The sequence below is a fragment of the Hemiscyllium ocellatum genome, chromosome 7 (assembly GCF_020745735.1).
Source record: "Hemiscyllium ocellatum isolate sHemOce1 chromosome 7, sHemOce1.pat.X.cur, whole genome shotgun sequence".
NCBI lineage: Eukaryota > Metazoa > Chordata > Chondrichthyes > Orectolobiformes > Hemiscylliidae > Hemiscyllium > Hemiscyllium ocellatum.
In genome coordinates, this window is record NC_083407.1 from 66,272,227 (window position 1) to 66,290,619 (window position 18,393).

Here is an 18,393-nt window from a genome sequence, read left to right on the forward strand (position 1 = left end):
CACATCTCAGCTCTAGTAAAGATAGCTGAGAACTATTATTCCTGGTCTATCTTTGTCCCTTTCCATAACTACCCCAAATTTGAGTTATGATCACTTCCAAAGTATTCCCCAACTCATATCCCTTCCACTTGCCAAGCTTCATTCCCTAAAACCAAGTCACATATTTTCCACTCTCATTGGAATTCCTTTGTACTTAAAGAGATTCCCATGAATGCATTTTGTAAGTTTTGCTATATCTGTGCCATCCACGCCAAGTCTCAGTTAATATTTGTGTTGTTGAAATCCTCTATTACTGACTTATCATTTTTGTACTTCTCAAATTTGCCAATATTTTTGTTCCTCTCTCCCTCTCCACTTGTTGGGGTTGGTGGTGGCAGCAAGGGGAGGTCTTTCACTACCTGCCAGTAACGATTGTTTTAGTTCTGCTCTTCGTTCAGCCAATGTGGCTTTATTTCAATGATCCTTCTATCAGATCATCCTTTCCATCAGCGTCATTGTTTTTTTTCAAACTATACTACAACCCTCTCCTCTTTCTTAATGCTTCCTTCTCATCTGGAATTTGTACAATCAGCGACATTAAAATGCCATTTCTACCCTCTTTCAGTCATGTCTTAATAAGAGTATGCAAGATTTTCATATTATTTATCTTTATGCTTGAAATAACCTTTAGGATTTTACCTTAATTACCTCAAGCAGAAAAAGATAGTTAACAGTTGGGTCAAAAAATTGCTTGCATAAAATTGGTCTTGCTGACCTTGCAGCCATTTAAAAGGTGCTAAAACGTTTGAGTTTAAACAATTATATACGTTTTAATTACATGAAATTCAATTGAAGGATCATCTATTAAATTTAAGAAAATAAGTCAAATATTTATTTAGAACTGTAGAAGAAAACATAATTTGTTTAAGTACAAAAATAGAGGTTTCTGGAAAAGCTTAGCCAGTCTGGCTGCATCTGTGAAGAGAAATCAAAGTTAACTCGTTGGGTCTGGTGACCCTTCCACAGAAATCATGTACTTTATATGAAGTACATCCTGACATTCAATGAGAAACATTTTTCAATTGCTGTAGTATTCCTGGTGTTGCCAGGTGAATCATTTGTGAAATTCAGCATTATTAATTACTGGATGTAACATTATTTATAAAACTTGATGTATGGAGTATACATAATGATATATTAACACCTGGGGAAGAAGAAATGGGTATTTGTTTAGCCTTGATGACTCTAGTTACAGAAATGAGGTGACTTCAGATGACTCCACCCTAAGCTAACAGAGAGTTAATTTGAATCTGCGTTTTTGATGACATGGTTTTACCATAGCTTCTGCGGTGTTATGCTTCGGAAACATAATTCAGTGTAACATTACTTCAATGATAAGTGGTTCTGTGGTTAGTACTGCTATCTCACAACGCCAGGGACCCGGATTCAATTCTGGCCTCAGGCGACTGCCTGTGTGGAGTTTGCACATTCTCCCAGTATCTGCATGGGTTTCCTCCGGGTGCTCCGGTTTCCTTCCACAATCCAAAAGATGTGCAAGTCAGGTGAATTGGTTATACTAAATTGCCCATAGTGTTAGATGCATTAGGCAGGGGTAAATGTAGGGAAATGAGTCTGAGTAGATTACTCTTTGAAGGGTTGGTGTGCACTTCTTGGGCTGAAGAGACTGTAGGGAATCTAATCAAAAAAAAAGACACAAGGCTTAACCTATGCTTGCACCATTCAAGGAATCCTGGGCCTTAAAAGGATATAAAACTTCCATATTGTCTTCACTGCATTTATAAATCCTGCTTAATCAATTTTAGTTGATTCATTGATACTGGTTTTTTATACTTCGTTAGGTCAAGAGAGAGGGAAAAGATTTTAAAAAAGACTATGAGCCAAGTGTTGGCAAATGGTCAGATTGGGGTGTCTGGTTAGCACAGACAACACAACGAAAGGGTTAGTTTCCACGCTATATGACTCCATAATAACTGAGGACCCCATTGATATAAAAGAAGAATTGGGACCATAGCGCTTTTAAAGGAAAAAGGGTTTTCCGCTCATGCTGTCAGTTCATCTGTGTTCTACCTCAGATTTAGAGTCATAGAGACATACACCATGGAAACAGACTCTTTGGTTCAACTCATCCATTTCAACCAGATATCCTAAATAAATCTAATTCCATTTCCCTCTAACCCCTTCTTATTCATATATACACCCGGATGCCTTTTAAAAATGTTGTAATTGTACCAGTCTCCACCATGTATTCTGGCAGCTCATTCCATACAAGCACCATTGGCTTTGAGGAAGTTGCTCCTTTGGTCACTTTTAAATGTTTCCCTTCTCATCTTAAACCTCTGCTCTCCAGTTTTGGACTTTCCCAACCTGGGGAAAGACCTTGTCTATTTACCTTATACATGCACCTAGTGATTTTAAAACTCTACAAGATCACCCCCGCCACTCCATGGAAAATAACCCCAGTCTATTCAGCCTCTCCCTATAGCTCAAATACTTCAATCTTGGTTACATTCTTGTAAATCTTTTCTGAACCCTTTCAGGTTTCAAAACATGCTTCTATAGCAGGGAGACCAGAATTGCACACAGTACTCCAAACATGACCTACTAATGTCCTGTAGAGCTGCAGCAGGATCTCCCAACTCCTATACTTAATGCACTGACCAATAAAGTGGGCGGCACGGTGGCACAATGGTTAGCACTGCTGCCTCACAGCGCCAGAGACCTGGGTTCAATTCCCGACTCAGGCGACTGACTGTGTGGAGTTTGCACATTCTCCCCGTGTCTGTGTGGGTTTCCTCCGGGTGCTCCGGTTTCCTCCTACAGTCCAAAGATGTGCAGGTTAGGTGAATTGGCTATGCTAAATTGCCTGTAGTGTTAGGTAAAGGGGTAAATGTAGGGGAATGGGTGGGTTGCGCTTCGGCAGGTCGATGTGGACGTGTTGGGCTGAAGGGCCTGTTTCCACACTGTAAGTAATCTAATCTAAAGACAAGCATAACAAAGCCTTCTTCATTATCCCATCTACCTGCGACTCCATTTTCAAGGAATTATGAACCTGCACTTCATGGTCTCTTTGTACAGCTACACTCACCAGTAAGTGTATACATCCTACCTTTCCAAAATCCAGCCCCTCACATTTTATCTAAATTCCATCTGCTCAAAATCCCATTGTACTCTGAGGTAACCTTCTGCACTGTCCACTTCACCTCCAATTTTGGTGTCATCTGCACACTTATTAACCATACCTCCTATGTTCACATCCAAACCATTTATATAAGTGATGAAATGTAGTTGACCAAACACCAATCCTTGTGGTACACCACTGGTCACTGTCCTCCAACCTAAAAAGCAACCCTCCATCACCATCCTTTGTGTTCTACCTTTGAGCCCGTTGTGTCCCCAAATGGCTAGTTCTCTCAGTATTCCATGATGTAACCTTGCTAATCAGTCTACCATGAGGAATCTTGTTGAACGCCTTACGGAAGTCCATATAGATCACATTCACTGCTCTGCCCTCAATCTTTGAGTTTTTTGAAGAAGTAACAACAATCAAGTGCGACATGATTTCCCACACAAAAAGCCATGTTGATGATCTCTGATCAGTCCTTGCATTTCCAAATACATGTAAATCCTGTCCCTCAGAATTCCCTCCAACAATTTGCCCACCATTGATATCAGGCTCACTAGTCTCACAAATACTTCAGCATCTTGCATTAAAATATATAGTATTACCATATAGCATTGTCAAACGCTTGTATTGTCTATTTTCTAGCCTATCCTTTAAATAGGTTTACGAATTTTCTCCCTTCCATTTCTTTCCTGTCCCTTCCATACCGTCTCAGACTCCTCCCTCCCCCTCCTAGACCTTTCCATTTCTATCTCGGGCGACCGAATCAACACAGACATCTACGATAAACCGACTGACCACACTGGCACCACCCCCCACCTTTTCCTCCGCTACATCGATGACTGTGTCGGCGCTGCCTCATGCTCCCATGAGGAGGTTGAACAGTTCATCCACTTTACCAACACCTTCCACCCCGACCTCAAATTCACCTGGACCATCTCAGACTCCTCCCTCCCCTTCCAAGACCTTCCCATTTCTATCATCTCGGGTGACCAAATCAACACAGACATCTACTATAAACCGACTGACTCCCACAGCTACCTAGACTACACCTCCTCCCACCCTACCCCCTGTAAAAACGCCATCCCATATTCCCAATTCCTTCGTCTCCGCCGCATCTGCTCCCAGGAGTACCAGTTCCAATACCGTACAGCCCAGATGGCCTCCTTCTTCAAGGACCGCAGATTCCCCCCAGACGTGATCGACGATGCCCTCCACTGCATCTCCTCCACTTCCCGCTCCTCTGCCCTTGAGCCCCGCCCCTCCAACCACCACCAGGACAGAACCCCACTGGTTCTCACCTACCACCACCCAACCTCCGTATACAGTGTATCATCCGCCGTCATTTCCGCCACCTCCAAACAGACCCCACCACCAGGGATATATTTCCCTCCCCTATCAGAGTTCCAAAAAGACCACTCCCTCCGTGACTCCCTCGTCAGGTCCACACCCCCCACCAACCCAACATCCACTCCCGGCACCTTCCCCTGCAACCGCAAGAAATGCAAAACTTGCACCCACACGTCCTCCCTTACTTCTCTCCAAGGTCCCAAGGCATCCTTCCATATCCGCCACAAATTCACCTGCACCTCCACACACATCATCTATTGCATCCGCTGCAGCCTCCTCTATATTGGGGAGATGGGCTGCCTACTTGCGGGACGCTTCAGGGAACACCTCTGGGACGCCCGGGCCAACCAACCCAACCACCCCGTGGCTCAACTCCCCCTCCCACTCCACCAAGGACATGCAGGTCCTTGGACTCCTCCATCGCCAGAACATAACAACACGATGGTTGGAGGAAGAGGGCCTCATCTTCCGCCTGGGAATCCTCCAACCACAAGGGATGAACTCAGATTTCTCCAGTTACCTCATTTCCCCTCCCCCCACCTTCTCAGTCAATTCCCTCGAACTCAGCACCGCCCCCCTAACCTGCAATCTTCTTCCTGACCTCTCCGCCCCCACCCCACTCCGGCCTATCACCCTCACCTTGACCTCCTTCCACCTATCGCATCTCCATCGCCCCTCCCCCAAGTCCCTCCTCCCTACCTTTTATCTTAGTCTGCTGGACACACTTTCCTCATTCCTGATGAAGGGCTTATGCTCGAAACATTGAATTTCCTGTTCCTTGGATGCTGCCTGACTTGCTGTGCTTTTCCAGCAACACATTTTCAGCCCTTCCATATCTACTCTTAGGTTCTCATCTCCCCTCCAAAGGGAGTATAAATGCTCCCCAACAGAAGTAGCATGACCTATACAATGATTTTGTTTTCAGCCCTATTGTGGTTCAACTTGGACAGGTCTCATCTCCTATAGAAACGTTCACAACGCATTAAGAGTCTAAAGCTCTCCCTCCTAGACCAACTTACCATTTATTCATCAGTATTATCCTCCCATTTCTGAATTCACTAGCATGTGGTACTAGGAGTAATTAGGAGATAAACACCATCCTGCTTTTCAACCTTTCGCCCACCTCCCTAAAACTCTACTTTCAGGATCTGAACCCTCTTTTTGCTCACTCCTTTCTCATCAGAATGCTCTGCAACCACGCAGTGGCACCTTCAATACTGGAACCTTCTCTGGTTATAACATTATAGCTATTTTGAAGATATTGCTTTTTCACTGGAGATTCTCTCACTATTTTAACTCCTCAGACATTGTGCTCAAACTTTATCCATTTCACAGCTGATTTGTGCCTGATGGATAGTGGACAGTCTGAGTGATCAGGTGGTTACTCACAGAACACCCAATCTTTTGAGCAGCTTTTGTATGCACTGTATTCTGAACACTTATCTGCCCAAACTTGAATGTTGCTCTGATATTAGCATATATGGATGCAGAATTTCTTTTCCACTCAAGCATTTAGTTTAAAAAAAAGGAAATTACATTGGAGCATTGTATATCATCATAAGATTATTAAAGATTTGGACACTCTGGCGGCAGGAAACATATTTCCGCTGATGGGTGAGTGCCGAACTAGAGGACACAGCTTAAAAATACAGGATAGACCATTTAGGACAGAGATGAGGAGAAACTTCTTCACCCAGAGAGTGGTGGCTGTGTGGAATGCTCTTCCCCAGAGGGCAGTGGAGGCCTAGTCTGTGGATTAATTTAAGAAAGAGTTGGATAGAGCTCTCAAGGATAGTGGAATCAAGGGTTATGGAGATGAGGCAGGAACAGGATACTGATTAAGGATGATCAGCCATGATCATATTGAACGGTGGTACAGGCTCGAAGGACAGAATGGCCTACTCCTGCACCTATTATCTATTTCTACAGCTTTGGCCACGGTTTTATTTTCGGCTACTTCACCTATTTTCCTCCACTCCTCCCATTCATACTTGAAGCACTGTTACAAAATTCTAGTTATTCTTCCAACAGTGATACAGGAAACTTTACATAAAAATGTCTGAGCTAGTTGTGCACTATGTGATCACGGTGAAACCAGTCACCTATCTCCCATTAACCCAGATGCTACCCTGCTATACCATTTCATCAGTTATTTATTCAATTGTTTAGTTAATAAAGAAAGCAATGACAGGTAATTGAGATGACTATGCTGGAGGATCTGTTCTTTAATATAACCTAACCTGAAACTTCTGGATTTGCTACATCTAGTATGCATTCTTTAAAAGAAACATAAGATATGAAATCAATAAAAAGAAAGATTATCCTGTAAGCATTCAGTACAAAGTATTACAACTGCATCTCAAAGCACATTATACATTATTCACTGTTATTTAATGAGGTATATTAGATTACTTCGCAATTCAATCTTTTAATTGGTCATTCTTTTGACAAATGATTGACATGAAAGTAGCTCAGCTCAGTCAACAGTTCAGCCTTTCTGGTGGCAAGTGTAAATTTGATCCTTATATTTTCAAAATATAAATTTATGAGAATAATTTTAATACTTAGCTGAATATAGCCTACATACACAAGCTTTTCATAATTTGTAGTATGACAAATGACAGCACATTGATAAAAATGTTCAGGGGAGACCACATTACATTTATACAACACAGATACAGTAGTACATCAAAATCACATTACGTGAACACTCCACTTACACTGTACAAAAGGAAGTTAACAATAAGATCATTTACACCTTCAGTGGAATCAACATTCATACACAACTCAGGTCCACGTAATGTTTAACAGAAACTCATGGAGTTCTACTTGCTGCTCCCGGATTGTGTGAAATTTCCAAGGACTAGCAGCAAATATATTAATGCTTTTTGAACTGGGAAGAAAGCATAACCAAGAGGTTATAGAAGTTTTTTTTAAAAAACAACTGCATGTATTTTGTAGGCATCATCTGCAAACTCAAATAAACATCTGTGCAAATCTTAGTACTATGGACAATACATATCTGCTTCAGATAATGTGTTAGGAGTCATAAGCCCAATTTGGAGAAGTACAGCACAAAGCTTATGGTCCAAAATAAAGCTTCACATTCACACACCCTTTCTGGAAAAGCATTGAAAGAGAGGTGAAAGGAGGAGATTTGAGCTGTTTAAAATACACATCACTGTGAACCAATAGCTAGAGAAAACCATGTTGGGGGTGCAAATCTTCAGACAAATATGTGCAAGATGAGGCATGTTTTGTTCTTCTGCATTACTTTGGTCAGATTTTACTTGGAACAGTATGTCCAGTCTTAGATGATAATAATGCTTTGGCAGGATACAGAGGACACTCAGGATAAACAAATTGGGATTCTAGATTTTAGAATCATAAAGGGGTGATTGGATTTAAAAAATGAAGGTGGACCTGGACTAGACAGAGTCTTATTCCAATTTAGTAGGTCAGTGAGGACAGAAGTTACAATTTGAAGCTATAAGATGCCAAATTCAAGCCAGGAAACAGTCACACCAAGAACAAGCCATTGTCTTGTGCAGTAGATACCAGCATGCACTATTACTCCAGTCAAAAGCTGGACTTTTTTTTTAAAAAAAGCTGGGGCAGCCAACACTTGTTACAAGAGGTAGGTACAGAGAAGTCAGGGTCAAAATCATCATCATGACAGGTTTTCATTGCCCAGATGGATCAGAGGAATCCCTCAGACTTCACACCCCCTCTCCCAGAAGACCACGTGGTTTCATGTGGAGTAGAGTGTTTAACTATTGTGATAGATACAAATGGCCTATATTGGACAAATAACGTCGACCACAAATCTTCACTTTTTTTCCATTCCGACGATTGGTCAATTTCTGCCAGCCATAGTTATCAAATGGTTAAATGTTACAAAGATATAGCATTGGCCGGGCAGACAGATGCTAGTCACCAATGGGACTTGTGTTTTAAAAAGTCTAAAAAAAAATGTACGATCGCATTTGATACAAGTGTGCTAGTATGTTTTTCTACCTCATTGATTAAAACTGCAAGATGCTCCACTGGGTGTTGCAAGATCTCTCCAAGCATCAGTTCATTTACGTGGTTATTATCCGACAAATTTCCACTACAGTTTTTGAAAATATAAAGCATTTTGCTTTTTGATGGGAAGGTCAACTTTGAAAAAGAAAAGCAAGTTGTTAACTTTGCACTGTTTAGAGAAAAAAAAGTGAACTCTGCGCAATACACAAACAACGCAATTTTGGATTCAACTTATTATCCACGAGATAGCTGATATTGCATTTATAACAATAACGACGATTGTAACAATACATCATAATTAGACATTTTAACGCAAGTTTGATTAATTTCTTTCAACAAAATTCTTTATTTCTCTTTTGGATAGCGACTTAATAAAAATCAAACTTCACCTCCAGATTTACTCCCCCTGCTCTTCAAAAAAAAGTGGTTTTTAAACTGACAATAATAAAATCGACTTTTAAAAGTCCAATGACCCACCAATATCCAAGCCTTCAGTATTTTGTCCGTACCTGTGAGTCAGCGTGCAGAGCTCCTCCTGCTCCAGTAAAGAACAGCAGCCTTCCATTCCGCACTTCGTCGAAAAAATCCAGCAGCAGTTTTTTATTTTCATCCACCGCAATGAATTTATTCCACTTTTCCGATTTTACCTTTAACGACTTAAACGCCTGCTCCTTTATGAAATCTATTCGTTCGTCTTCGACGCGAACGATGGGAAAATTCGAGTTAACTTTTTCTTTAGTCATTGCATCAGCCTTAAAAGATAATAGAAAGGAAAAACAAATAGGGGTGAAACGTCGACCAACTAAATTCGTATTTTCTTACATTTCGCGTAGGCTTTTCTATATTTTAAATGTAAGCAACGATTTGCACCTGAAAGAGCGAGAGCAAATGCCGGGAGTTGTGAGCGATCAGAAAACAGCTGTGGGGAGAAACGCAATTAGTACGTCAGGCAGCTGCAAAAGGCTCGAGATGGATCAGGGGTCGGGGGAGGGATAACCAATTGCTGTGAGCATTGCATCGTCAGCACCGAACTATAGGAGAGTCGTGCAGTGAGTCAACAAATGACAAGGCACTCCGCTCCCCCCAGTGAAATCAACTTTAAAAAAACACACAAATATTAAAAGGTATCACTTTTGTTAAAGAGGCACAAAGAACTATAGAAGAAATGGAAGGTTAACCGGTTAATTTTTAGGACGTGTCGGAGCTGCGCATTGCTGGGGAGTAGTTGCAGTTGCAGTTCCTGCTAGCTGGACAGCCCGACATGAGCAAAGAGCGCTATCAATGTGCTTTCTCCGGGATGTTTAATTGGAAGCACGAGCTTTCGGAGCGCTGCTCCTTCATCAAAGCTCGTGCTTCCAATTAAACCTGTTGGACTATAACCTGTTGTGTGATTTTTAAGTTTGTACACCCCAGTCCAACATCAGCGTCTCCAAATCATGCCTTTTTCGGGTGTCCGCTAACAACTCCACCGTGTCCACCGGCACCAGTAATGGATGAATACAGACGCTGGGAAGAAAAATAGATTACGCTCGAAATGAAAACCAAATTATTAAACTTAAACTATAAAAGTGGATTTCCTGATAGCAGGAACTTACTGCTTAAAAATGAATGGTAAATACCAGAACCATCAAGATACTTAAGAACTATTTAGGTAAACTATTGAAAAGCCATAGTATGGAAGGCTACAGGCTAAATGCTGGAAAATGGGATTTGAGTGGATGGATGTTTGACTGGTACAGACACGATGGACCAAAGGATATTTTACTTATGTTATAAATATTCCATAACCATGAATCTCCAAGAATAAATTACCACTTAAATCAATTACAATCGCAACTTGAGGGATATGCGGTACGGAAATGTCCCTGGTATCTGGCAACTATGGGGAATGGGGCGAGTGTGCTTGTACTATCAATCCACTTGCTGCACGGAAAATATCATTGGCCACTGAGAGAACATGCGTGAACTGGAATTAGTGAAAGATAAAATACAAGCAAAGAGGACTTTAGTGGCAGTGGCAGTTGCGCCAAAAGGTTTTAGTTCAAGTCTCAAATGTACTAGAGGTGTGTAATAACATCTCTGAATAGATTGATAACATAAAATACCTGCAGATATTATCAATGGAAATGAGAGGTTTAGAGAGGAAAACATCTGGGTGAGATAACAATGGGATTAAGCAACTAAACTGCTAAAATGAATGGTGTGGTAGTTATTAAAGGAAAGAAGCAATAATGCATATTGGAATAGTACAGCATTCATAAATGTGGTTATTTCTTTATAGCATAGGGTTGGTAGACCTGATTTTAAAGAATTAACAGTTGTTGGTGAGACAGACCTTTTTTGTAAAAGCATTAAAGATTCAGCATAGAGAGTGGAAATTGGGATGGGTCAATAATTTCTAGAATAATTTAAGGTCTTTTTTGTTGTGGGCTAGCAACAATGCATTTAAGGTTAGTAACAGAGAATCACATCAGCTGAGGTGCCTGAAAGGGAAGTTTAGTGATCAGTGTAATGGGAAAGAGACCGAAATTGTGGGAGTTGAACCAGATGAGCATGGCACAAGATATCATAATAAAATTATAACTCAGAGCCTGCTTAGCTGAAAAGGACTGGATGAAATGAAAACAGGAGTCAAAGAGCACAGAAACAGATCCTGCAGTCTAACTTATCCACACAGACCAGCCATCCCAACCTGACCTCGTCCCATTTGCTAGTATTTGGCCCATATCCCTCTTATTCTTATTCATATTCATGAACACTTCCTATTCGTATACCAATTCAAATGCCTTTTTACAGGGTTACAGAGGACACATTGATCAGATGCAGAGCTGGGTGGAGAAGTGGCAAATGGAGTTTAATGCAGAAAAGTGTGAAGTAGTTCACTTTGGAAGAAATAATGCAGAATACTGGGCTAATGGTAAAATCCTTGGCAGTATAGATGAACAGAGAGATCCCTATGTCCAGGTGCATAAATCCCTGAAAGTTGCCACCCAGGTTGATAGGATTGTTAAGAAGGCATATGGTGTGTTGGCGTTTATTGGTAGGGAGATTGGGTTTTGCAGCCACGAGGTCATGCATCAGCTGTACAAGACACTAGTAAGGCCACACCTGAAATATTACATACAATTCTGGTCACCACATTAAAGGAAGAATGTGGAAGCTTTGGAAAGGGTTCAGAGGAGATTTACTAGGATGTTGCCTGGTATAGAAGGAAGGTCTTACGAAGAAAGGCTGCGGGAACTGAAGCTGTTTTCATTGGAGGGAAGATAGTTGAGAGGTGACTTAATTGAGACCTACAATATAAGTAGAGGGTTAGATAGAGTGGTCAGTGAAAGCCTTTTTGCTCGAATGGTGAAAGCTGACACAAGAGGATATAGATTTAGAACAGATATCAGGGGTAGTTTCTTTACTCAGTGTAGTAAGGGAGTGGAACAGCCTGCCTGAAACTGTAGTAAATTCATTGACATTAAAGTCATTTAAATTGGCATTGGATATACATATGGATAATAATAGAATGGTGTAGGTTAGATGGGAATCAGATTAATTTCACAGGTCAGTGCAACAGCAAGGGCCAAAGGGCCTGTACTGTGCTGTAACGTTCAAAGTTCTAAATGTTGTAATTGCACTTGCTTCTCCCACTTCCTCCGGCAGCTGTTATGGACCAGGCCAGACCCCCTCAAAACATTTCAAGAAAGTAGCCCAGACCCTAACTTTGTTTTAAGCAGGTGTAATGTGGATATTCCAGGAGAGATGCAGCTGGTTAAACCACTTAGTTTAAAACAAAATAGAATTCATTTAGACAAGATGACCAAATGAAACACAAACAAAAGAGAACAAAATACCGAATAACTTAACCCATCCGAAAACCCAACAGATTATCTCAGCTAAATGATGCTATTCCAAATATTTGCAACAATCCCCATAAACACACCTTGGTAAAAAAAGGTAAAATCAAACACAGGGTCTTACAGGAGAGAGTGAGTTGACAGAGAAACTCACCTTCTTCCATGTAGCTGTATCTTGGACCAGCAGCCTCAAAACTGACTGCTTCCATACACCCATCACACTCTATATGAAAAAGTTGCCCTTAGGTCTCTTCTAGTTGGTGTTCATGGATACGGATCGTTAGCTGTCTTCCTGTTTGTTGCAGTCCTTGCATGGGATTTTGTATACTACATTGGTTTTGCTCATGCTGGGTATCGGTTCCTTCATTCTGGTGAGTTGTTGTCTGAGAGTGGCTGTTGGTTTGTGTGCTGTTATGAGTCCTAGTGGTCGCAGTAGTCTGGCTATGCTCTTGATGTATGGTAGTGTGGCTAGTCCTTTGGGTTGCGGCATGTCCTCGTTCCGTTGTCTTTCCCTTAGGCATCTGTTGATGAAATTACGCAGGTATCCGTTTTTGACGAATATATTGTAATAGGTGTTCTTCTTCCTCTTTTTGCAGTTCTGGTGTACTGCAGTGTGTTGTGGCCCTTTTGAATAGTGTCTTGATGCAACTTCTTTTGTGTGTGTTGGGGTGGTTGCCCGATCAGCATCCATGAACACCAACTAGCCATGAAACGACACAACCAGCTATTCTTAGTAGCCACACAAGCAGATAACAAGCAACATGAATTCGACTGGGACAACACTACTATTATAGGACAAGCCAAACAGAGAACAGTCAGGAAATTCCTAAAGGCATGGCACTCATCCACAGATTCAATCAATAAGCACATCGACCTGGACCCAATATACTGATCACTGAACGGACAGCTGGAACTGACAACCGGAAGCGGCAGATTCAAATCACTACAAATGCCAGAGGAAAGATCACAGAAGCGCTTCACAGGAGGCTCCCAAGCACTGAGGATGTCACCTAGACAGGGGACGAAACATCTGCAACACAAATTCCCAGCTTGGCGAACAGAACCACACAATGAGCACCCGAGCTACGAATCTTCTCACAAACTTTGAACTGTTAGTACTCTACAACACACTTATATGTTACATTGACAATAATCATGCAAACATGCACAACTTTATTTTGTTTCAGTCTGTTTTACTCCTACCACTAAATGCCTCTGTTGCTCATTCAAGTCTCGACAATGCGTCAGCAATCAAGTTTTCTTGTCCTGCCACATGCACAATTTCAAACTGAATGGCTGTAACAACAAGTTCCATCTAAACAGGTCAGCATTTTTGTCCTTAAATTTCTCCACAAACTTCAATGGGTTATGGTCAGTATATATGATTGTCTCGGATAAATTACTGGTAACACAGCCATTGGAATGTTGTAATGCCAACACCAAGTTCAAAGTCTCCTTTTCAATTGCCGAATATTTCTTCTGATGAATGTTCAGTTTCCTGGTGAAATATCAGATAGGCCTTTCTATCTTCTTGTTGTCTTCTTGTAAGAGTACAGCATTGACACACACAGCACTGGCATCTATAGCCACCTTGAATGGCTTTGGATAATTAAGTGTAGCTAGTTCTTAGACAGTGGCTAATACAGTTTTCAGTCTGTCAAATGCTTTCTGAGGGTCCACTGTCTACTGAAACTTATTGTCTTTCTTCAACAATTCAGCGACTGAAGCAGCCACACTACTAAAATTTGGTATAAATTTTTTGCTAAAATCCACTCAATCCCAGGAATCATAGTACTGCTCTTTTTGTCAATGGAATTGGAAACTACCCAATAAACTTTGTTTTTGCATTCCATGGGACCATTTGTCCATATGCAATAACATGATCTAGGAAAGCGACTTGGGATTTGGCAAATTCACTTTTAGCCAGGTTTATTACCAAGCCTGCCATCCGAAGTGCTAGAGTCATAGAGATCTACAGCACAGAATCAGATCCTTTGTTCCAACTCATCCAGGCCGACCAGATATTCCAACCTCATCTAGTCCCATTTGCCAGCATTTGGCCCATATCCTTCTAAACCCTTCCCACTCATATATCCATCCAGATGTCTTTTAAATGTTGTAATTGTACCAGCTTCCACCACTTCCTCTGGCAGTTCATTCCATACACCCATCACACTCTATGTGAAAAAGTTGCCCTTAGGTCCCTTTTATATCTTTCCCCTCTCATCCTAAACCTATGCCCTCTAGTTCTGGATTCTGCCACCCCAGAGAAAACATTTTGTCTATTTGGCCTATCCATAACCCTCATGATTTTATAAACCTCTATATGTTCACGCCTCAGCTTCCAACACTCCACAGAAAACAACCGTAGCATATTCAGCCTCTCCCTGTAGCTGATATCCTCCAACCCTGGCAACATCCTTGTTAATCTTTTGTGAACCCTTTCAAGTTTCACAGTATCCTTCTGATAGGAAGGAGACCAGAATTGCATACAGTACTCCAAAAGTAGCCTAACCAGTGTCCTGTACATCCGCAACATGACCTCCCAAATCCTATACTCAATGCACTGACCAATAAAGGAAAGAATACCAAATGCCTTCTTCAGTATCCTATCTGTGACTCCACTTTCAAGGAACTATGAACCTCCACTCAAGGTCTCTCTGCTCAGCAACACTCCCTATGACCTTACCATTAAGTGTATAAGTTCTGATTTGCTTTTCCAAATTGCAGCACCTCACGTTTATCTAAATTAAGCTCCATCTTCCACTCCTCAGCCCATTGCCCCATCTGATCAAGATACCGTTGTAATCAAAGGTAACCTTCTTCTTTATCCACTGCACCTCCAGTTTTGGTGTTATTTGCAAACTTACTAACTATACCTCTTATGCTCACATCCACATTTATACAAATGATAAAAAGCAGTGGACCCAGCACCGATCCTTGTGGCATATCACTAGCCACAGGCCTCCAGTCTGAAAAACATCCCTCCATCACCACCCTTTGCCTTCTCCCTTTGAGCCAGTTCTGTGTCTAAATTGCTGGTTCTCCCTGTATTCCATGAGATCTAACCTTGAGGAACCTTGTCAAATGCCTTGCTGAAGGCCATACACATCATGTCCACCGCACTGCCCTCATCAATCCTCTTCACTACTTGTTCAAAAAAACTCAATCAAGTTTGAGAGACATGATTTCCCAGGCACAAAGCCATCCCTAATCAGTCCTTGCCTTTCCAAATACATGTAAATCCTGTGCCCTCTAGTTCTGGACTCCCCAACCCCAGGGGAAAGACTCTGTCTATTTATCCTATCCTATCCATGCCCCTCATAATTTTGTAAACCTCTATAAGGTCACCCCTCAGCCTCCGACGCTCCGGGGAAAACAGCCCCAGCCTATTCAGCCTCTCCCTACAGCTCAAATTCTCCAACCTTGGCAACATCCTTGCAAATCTTTTCTGAACCCTTTTAAGTTTTACAACATCTTTCCGATAGGAAGGAGACCAGAATTGCAACAGAATATTCCAACAGTGGCTTAAGCAATGTCCTGTACAGCCGCAATATGACGTCTCAACTCCTGTACTCAATACTCTGACCAATAAAGGAAAGCATACCAAACACCTTCTTCATTATCCTATCTACCTGCGACTCCACTTTCAAGGAGCTTTGAACCTGCACTCCAAGGTCTTTTTATTCAGGAACACTCCCTAGGATCTTACCATTAAGTGTATAAGTCCTGCTAAGATTTGCTTTCCCAAAATACAGCACCTCGCATTTATCTGAATTAAACTCCATCTGCCACTTTGCTGCCCATTGGCCCATCTGGTCCTGATCCTGTTGTAATCTGAGGTAACCCTCTTTGCTGTCCACTACACCTCCAATTTTGGTGTCATCTGCAAACTTACTAACTGTAACTCTTATGCTCACATCCAAATCATTCATATAAATAACAAAAAGTAGAGGACCCAGCACCAATCCTTGTGGCACTCCACTGGTCACAGGCCTCCAGTCTGAAATACAACCCTCCACCACCACCCTCTGTCTTCTACCTTTGAGCCAGTTCTGTATCCAAATGGCTAGTTCTCCGTTTTCCATGAGATCTAACCTTGCTAATCAGTCTCCCATGGGGAACCTTGTCAAATGCCTTACTGAAGTCCATATAGATCACATCTACTGCTCTGCCCTCATCAATCTTCTTTGTTATTTCTTCAAAAAACTCAATCAAGTTTGTGAGACATGATTTCCCATGCACAAAGCCATGTTGACTATCCAGAATCAGTCACTACCTTTCCAAATACATGTACATCCTGTCCCTCAGGATTCTATCCAACAACTTGCCCACCACCGAGATCAGGCTCACCGGTCTATAGTTCCCTGGCTTGTCTTTACCGCCCTTCTTAAACAGTGGCACCGTTTGCCAACCTCCAGTCTTCCGGCACCTCACCTGTGACTATCGATGATACAAATATCTCAGCAAGAAGCCCAGCAATCACTTCTCTAGCTTTCCAGAGTTCTCGGGTACACATGATCAGGTCCTGGGGAGTTATCCACCTTGAACTCTTCAAGACATCCAGCACTTCCTCCTCCGTAATCTGGACATTTTGCAAGATGTTACCATCTATTTCCCTACAGTCTATATCTTTCATGTCCTTTTCCACAGTAAATACTGATGCAAAATATTCATGTAGTATCTCCCACATTTTCTGTGGCTCCACACAAAAGCTGCCTTGCTGATCTTTGAGGGGCCCTATTCTCTCCCTAGTTACCCTTTTGTCCTTAATATATTTGTAAAAACTCTTTGGATTCTCCTTAATTCTATTTGCCAAAGCTATCTCATGTCGCCATTTTGCCCTCCTGATTCCCCTCTTCAGTATACTCCTACTTCCTTTGTACTCTAAGGATTCACTCGATCTATCCTGTTTATACCTGACATATACCTTCTTTTTCTTAACCAAACCCTCAGTTTCTTTAGTCATCCAGCATTCCCTATACCTACCAGCCTTTCCTTTCACCCCGACAGGAATATACTTTCTCTGGATTCTCGTTATCTCATTTCTGAAGGTTTCCCATTTTCCAGCTTTCCCTTTACCTGCAAACATTTGCCTCCAATCAGCTTTTGAAAGTTCTTGCCTAATACTGTCAAAATTGGCCTTTCTCCAATTTAGAACTTCAACTTTTATGTCTGGTCTAACCTTTTCCATTACTAGTTTAAAACGAATAGAATTATGGTCGCTGCCCCCAAAGTGCTCCCCCACTGACACCTCAGTCACCTGCCCTGCCATATTTCCCAAGAGTAGGTCAAGTTTTGCACCTTCTCTACTAGGTACATCCACATACTGAATCAGAAAATTGTCTTGTACACACCTAAGAAATTCGTCTCCATCTAAACCGTTAACACTATGGCAGTCCCAATCTATGTTTGGAAAGTTAAAATCCCCTACCATAACTACCCTATTATTCTTACAGATAGATGAGATCGCCTTACAAGTTTGTTTCTCAATTTCCATCTGACTATTAGGGCATCTATAATACAATCTCAATAAGGTGATCATCCCTTTCTTATTTCTCAGTTCCACCCAAATAACTTCCCTGGTTGTATTTCCGGGAATATTTTCCCTCAGCACAGCTGTAATGCTATCCCTTATCAAAAAGGCCACTCCCCCTCCTCTCTCGACTCCCTTTCTATCCTTCCAGTAGCATTTGTATCCTGGAATAAGCTGCCAGTCCTGCCCATCCCTGAGCCATGTTTCTGTAATTGCTATGATATCCCAGTCCCATGTTCCTAACCATGCCCTGAGTTCATCTTCCTTCCCGGTTAGGCCACTTGCATTGAAATAAATGCAGTTTAATTTACCACTTTTTGTTTTAGGTAGGGGTACTAACACAATCAATTAAGACACTCGTAAAAGGTTCCTCAAATGCAGGAATCTGTATTAAAGGCATTGGTTTTATTACTGCCTGTGGTTTTCCAATTATCTGACATGTATGACACATCTAGCAAAATGCAACTACATCTTTGTGCAGTCCAGATTATTTCAAATGTTTTTTTATTTTAGTT

General features: G+C 41.7%; 1 protein-coding gene across 1 annotated transcript in view; it reads right to left on the bottom strand.

The window, feature by feature from the left end:
- dnah9l (dynein, axonemal, heavy polypeptide 9 like) overlaps nt 1-9,412 on the bottom strand; it is a 429,781-nt gene extending 420,369 nt beyond the window's left edge. The window contains exons 1-3 of the mRNA XM_060828114.1: nt 9,368-9,412; nt 9,007-9,249; nt 8,489-8,632 (exon numbers count right to left, since the gene is read on the bottom strand). Coding sequence (XP_060684097.1) covers nt 8,489-8,632; nt 9,007-9,240 — 378 coding nt within the window. The 5' untranslated portion in view covers nt 9,241-9,249; nt 9,368-9,412. The remainder of the gene's footprint in view (nt 1-8,488; nt 8,633-9,006; nt 9,250-9,367) is intronic.
- Between the last annotated feature and the right edge of the window lie 8,981 nt (nt 9,413-18,393).